The sequence below is a fragment of the Macadamia integrifolia genome, unplaced genomic scaffold (assembly GCF_013358625.1).
Source record: "Macadamia integrifolia cultivar HAES 741 unplaced genomic scaffold, SCU_Mint_v3 scaffold23, whole genome shotgun sequence".
Taxonomy (NCBI): Eukaryota; Viridiplantae; Streptophyta; class Magnoliopsida; order Proteales; family Proteaceae; genus Macadamia; species Macadamia integrifolia.
In genome coordinates, this window is record NW_024868623.1 from 501448 (window position 1) to 507447 (window position 6000).

Here is a 6000-nt window from a genome sequence, read left to right on the forward strand (position 1 = left end):
CACGTATCCAATGTCCACTGCCTGATCCCACTTCCACCCAAGAGATAAACAAGCCCCAAAGAGATCCTCCACTTTCTGCTTCACTCTGTGTGTGTGTGTGTGAGAGAGAGAGAGAGAGAGAGAACTGGTACATTGTAGTTAAACTGTTGTGTTGGAGAATCTCTTGGGCTAAGTTTCTGGAAGCTATTTTCAGCTAGTCACTGTATCTTGGATCTATTTCTTTGTCTTAATTCAAATGATCTCTTAAAAAAAAAAAAAAGAGAATCTCTTGGGCTTAAAATATTATAAATTCATTCTTGGCTATAAATAAGCGCTTGCCGAGATACATTCCCCACAATCCTGGCTGCTTTGTTTTGAGAGAGAGAGAGAGACAGAGAGAAGTATGGAAAGATCATCGGAGGCAATCAAGAAGGTTAGGGCAGCAATATGGCTTCTCCTCCTTCTGGTCTCTGTTGGGATTGTTTTCATCTGGATCATGATGCCCACCAACACATACAGGCAGAAATGGTTGCCTGAAATCCGAGCGAAGATTGATTCAACCACATATTTCGGCCGACAAGGTTATAGTTATTTTCCATCAATGCTCATAGAAAATTGGTTCCATGCAATAAACACTTACCATGTTTATTTATTTATCTATCTTCTGTCGTATACTTTCTCTAGGAGATAAACTCCTCATGTTCACATTCCCAGTCTTATTCATTGCTTCCTTGGGCTGTGTTTATCTTCATTTGGGGAAGAAACGTGTTGCGAGGTACGTATGTTTCTGTTCTTATTCTTATATTTTCTACAAAATTAAACCTCCATTATCCCATTTAGGATTGATTGGATTATCTTAAACAGCGAGACCAACCATCACCGGCGATTGGCGAAATGGTCAAGACCGGTGCTAATGAAAGGTCCTCTAGGGATTGTTTCATGGACAGAGCTAGCCTTTCTCTCCATGTTCATTGCACTCTTAGTCTGGTCCTTATCCACATATTTGCACTTGAGCTTCAACGAGATAACTGCACAATCAGCTTCGGAGGATGGGGAGAAAGTGTATGAACTCGTTCGTCGTTAAGATTGTATTGTATTATATATGATCTAACAATTGATATGAATAATTTATAGGATCAATATGACGGATCAAAGAACTGTGTTAATGGACGCGATTTGTTTTGGCAGGTGGGAAGCAAAGCTGGACAGTACAGCTCTATTTCTAGGCGTTGTTGGTAACATATGTCTTGCCTTTTTATTCTTCCCAGTGACCCGAGGATCGTCGGTCTTGCCGCTCGTCGGGCTCACGTCTGAGGCCAGCATCAAGTATCATATATTGCTTGGACATATAGTTATGACCTTTTTCACTGCTCATGGCCTTTGTTACATCATCTATTGGGCTTCAACCCATCAAATCTCGGAGGTATTACAAGTACTTTAATTATGAGTATTGATGCCAGATGATCTTTGCAAAGAAATGCTCCATCCTTCATGGGGCACATAATTTATTCTTAGATCCCCCGACTTGGTGGGAGAGGGGTTGGGAATCGAAGTACAAATTTCTAAGAACTCTACACCCCAAGCCCTCTTGGGACCCCTTGAATCTATTGGCAAAGGTACCACGAATTGCTATCAATATATAAAAATACAAGAAATATCTTGTTGCAGTGTTTATTCATGAATGGGCATTGTGCAATGCTTCCTTACCACGCCACTGATGCTCAAGTCGACGTAATAATGCCAATAAAAAACACTTTGACAACTTTAAGATAATTTCAATTTAATAATTAAAAACAAAAAATAAATTCTTTGACACAGTGGACTATGCAATTAAAAAGGTCCATAATTTAACACACGACTAACCCAATAAAGGAGTTAGACATCCTAGGATCGTTTCGATAGGAGGAGCCTTCCACTTGACTAAAAGATGAATAAAAGAGATCGATAGTAAACCGACTTGTCTTCATTGTCTTCCTTGACTAAAAGATGAATAAAAGAGATCGATAGTAAACCGACTTGTCTTCATTCTTTATAGGGCCATGAAGTGGCGATTAACTCTTGTATCATTATTATCCCTCATATGGTGTCACGTGTGTATTTTCACTTTCGCACATGACCCGTTTCCCTATGATAGTTGACTAGTAGAGGACCTAAACTAGATGTGCTTCAATGGCATAAGGAGAGCGGATCAAATCTCACACGAGGTTGATTCATGAAATCTATCCAACAATTAACTCTCTGGTAAATTCCATCTGTATGGATCAATCATATAAGAATGGTTTTCATACTAGAACTTGATTCACACTCAAAGTGTTACAGCGGTTGGACTCTTTTTTTTCTCGTTGTGGACGAAGGTTCATGTTATATTGGAACGACATTTGGATGGCCAACCCTTGGCCCAAATGGTCAAAGCCGGGCCTGTGCCTTCTTAACAATTTTTTAAGCGGACTCTACACATGGCTAATAAGTTTCAGATTATTATCATGTAATTTAAATGAACTTTCTTTAGATCAGATTATGATTTTGTTTTGTTGAGAAACAATAAAATTAATCTTTTGAAAATAAGATGTTTTTATACAATTATAAAATGCCCCAAATTTTCAGATCTGGAAGTGTGGTGATCCATGTTATACCTTTCCAAGTAATGTTGAGTGTGGATCAGGATCTCATATGGGCTGATCCATATAGATGGAATTCACCATCAGAGTTGATTGTTGGGTAGATTTCATCTGTGTGGATTAGCCCCGTTATGAGAATGGTTCTCGTATGAAGACATGATCCGCTCTCAAGAATGTTCTAGTGTTGATCACCAACTTCTAAAGTAGCAAAGGTTAGTAGATCCATGTGAAGGAAGACCCTACACCTATCTCATGGTCGGATATTAATTCAATATAAATAGAAGAAGTGATCCAATAGTAAAAGTAAAACTTCAAAAAATTGTAGTATTATGATGAAAATTGTGAAATTATGGACTCACTTTTACATATTATATGAGCTTATTTTGGGGTGAAATTGTCTATCCATGTTTACCATGTGGAAAGTGATGTTAATTTGGTAAAGAAGATTTAGTTAATGGAAAATATTTTTGACATATGATTCTTTCCCCATTAAACGACCATTTCAAATTATACTATTCTACTAATTATTCTCAAACTTAATAAATGAGCTTATTTTATTTAGCTAAATGATCATATGTATTAAAAAAAAAAAAAAAAGGAATATACAAAATCAGATTGGGAGTATCTAGACACAACTAAATCAAAGTAAAGCTAAACTTTTTCACCTTTGGTATTGCCATCAGCAGGAAGAAAACCAGCTAACATAAGGAAACCACAACCACAAAAACAATTAGATTCCCCCCTTCCCCTTCCCCTTTTCCTTTTTTTAAAACATTTAACGGAAAAGTTGGAGAAACAAATATTTGTGATGCAGATGCTAAAGTGGGATAAAGTTGGAGTATCAAATATTGCAGGAGAGGTGTCTTTACTCTCTGGACTAGTCTTGTGGGCAACTACCTTCCCTCGCATAAGGCGAAAAATGTTTGAGCTCTTCTTCTATACCCATCACTTCTACATCCTCTTCATCATCTTCTTCATATTACATGTCGGGATTGTATATGCTTGCATGATGCTACCATGTTTTTACCTATTCTTGGTTGATCGTTACTTGCGATTCTTGCAATCTAGAAAAAGCATTCGCTTAGTCTCCGCTCGTGTTTTATCTTGTGAAACCGTCGAATTGAACTTCTCCAAGAGCCCAGGTGAAACTATAATCATTAAACTAATTGTAGGTTTAAGTTTAATCCTTTTTCACATTATATAGAAGTACTGATTTATGCCAGTTTTATTCGTTTAGGGATGAGCTACACTCCTATGAGCACTGTGTTCATCAATGTGCCTAGCATTTCAAAGCTACAATGGCATCCTTTTACTGTAACTTCCAACAGTAATATGGATCAGGATAAGCTAAGTGTGGTGGTGAAAAGTGAAGGAAGTTGGACCAAAAAACTTTACCAAATGCTTTCATGTCCCTCACCTGTGCCCCATCTTGTCGTCTCTATTGAAGGACCCTACGGACCTGCATCTACTAGTTTCATTAGGTTTGTTGCTATAGAAGGGAAAGATCAATTAATTAAGGAAGTATCTAAATGACACCTTTCTAGGCATATTTAGAATTTGAAACTTTCCTTTATTTTACCTTTTCTTATTCTCAAGAGTCTTTTAAGATAGAGGCATAAAAGGTTTTAAAAAATGAGTTGAAAGTGATGTATCATTAATTTATATCAAAATGTGTCATTATCATGAACATTTTTTTAATACACATTTGAAATGATACTATTACTCTCATTGGAAAAAATACATTGAGGGTGTCAATAAAATAATTCTATTAAGCCTAAAACACTTTTGACATGATGTGCAGACATGACATGGTTGTGATGGTAAGTGGAGGAAGCGGCATTACATCATTCATCTCTATAATTAGAGAGCTCTTGTTTAAAACCAAGTTAGGGTTTAAGTCTCCCAGTGTTCTCCTTGTTTGTGCTTTCAAGAACTCTTCTAGTCTTGCAGTGCTAGACTTACTCCTACCAATGTCAGGGACCCTGACTGACATTTCTTCTTTGCAACTACAAATTGAAGCCTATGTAACAAGAGAGGAAGAGCCCAAATCAGACCCCCAAAAACAAATCAGGTTCCTATGCTTCAAGCCCAATGTGACTGATGCTCCCATCTCTGCGATACTTGGCCCAAACAGCTGGCTTTGGCTTGGAGCTATAATCTCCTCTTCTTTCATTATTTTCCTTCTATTCTTGGGATTACTGATGCGTTACTACATATACCCAATTGATCACAACACCAACAACGTCTATTCTTATACCCCAAGAGCTCTTTTGAACATGTTATTCCTATGTACTTTCATAGCTATGACAGCTAGTGTAGCCTTTCTTTGGAACAAGAAGCAAATAGCACTGGAAGCGAAACAAATTCAGAATGTGGATGCTCCAACACCGATGACATCGCCATATTCAGTGTCTTACGACGCAGGTTGCGATTTGGAAAGTCTCCCTCATCAGTCCCTTGTTGATGCTGCTAAGGTGCATTATAGAAAAAGACCAAACCTAAAGAGTAAGTTATTAATTTCACCTTTTTGCCTTGCACATCTTTGTAAGGGTTTTTGTGTAAGGAATAAACGGTTTGAAATGGTTCACCTTCAATTAATTAATAACTACTTGGGGCCTATAGATATCTAGTGGGGATGAAGCTGAGTTGAATTGAGTTGGTAAGTGTAAATATAAGAATCTCAATGATTCTATTCAAGAACTAAAATGTGTAACTGTATCCTCATTGCAGAGATACTGCTTGAGTGTGAAGGATCAAGAGTTGGAGTTTTAGTTTCTGGCCCGAGGAAGTTACGACAAGAGGTTGCAACAATTTGTGCATCTGGTCTTGCAGAGAACCTTCATTTTGGATCCACTAGCTTCAGCTGGTAGTTTGTGCAATCAGGGAAGGATATGTATTAAATGTTTAGTTATGTTTATTAGCATATAAAAAAAAAAGCGATACGCTTGTAAAAAAGTTGTGCCTTTGTGTGTTTTCGTTAGTGTTTCACTAGTTGCCGCAAATGTAACTTTATTTCTACCCTATTCCATAATGTGGCATATTCTCTCTCTCTCTCTCTCTCGATCCAAAATCCCAACATGGCTAAGAATTTGAGAATTTCAAAATATTTTGGGTTCGATCACGATCATAGAATCTTGGAATAGGTATGTTCAATGAACTAGGATTCGGCTATAATTTAATTACAGCTTCTATAGTTCAAATGTGATAATATTTGGTGAGGGGCTGATGTACAACTAATTAGATCAATTACAACTACCTACTTTTATGAAGAGTAAATGGTTTTAAATTACCTGATGCGAACTGTCTACAACAACAGGTGGTGACTCAGCCAAGAAAATCTCTTATACTAATCATTTGACCACGGTTTTGCCTTCCTCAAAAAATCTGGTGGAGAATATACCTA

General features: G+C 37.3%; 1 protein-coding gene across 1 annotated transcript; it reads left to right on the forward strand.

Annotated features, from left to right (window-relative positions):
• Positions 1-39: 39 nt before the first annotated feature.
• On the forward strand, positions 40-5646 carry LOC122066248 (ferric reduction oxidase 2-like). The gene is made up of 8 exons (XM_042630076.1): positions 40-560; positions 664-754; positions 844-1041; positions 1168-1402; positions 3412-3739; positions 3835-4078; positions 4399-5102; positions 5328-5646. Exons 1-8 carry the CDS (start codon positions 383-385, stop codon positions 5465-5467), a joined length of 2118 nt encoding a protein of 705 aa, XP_042486010.1. The 5' UTR covers positions 40-382; the 3' UTR covers positions 5468-5646.
• The last annotated feature ends 354 nt before the right edge of the window (positions 5647-6000 follow it).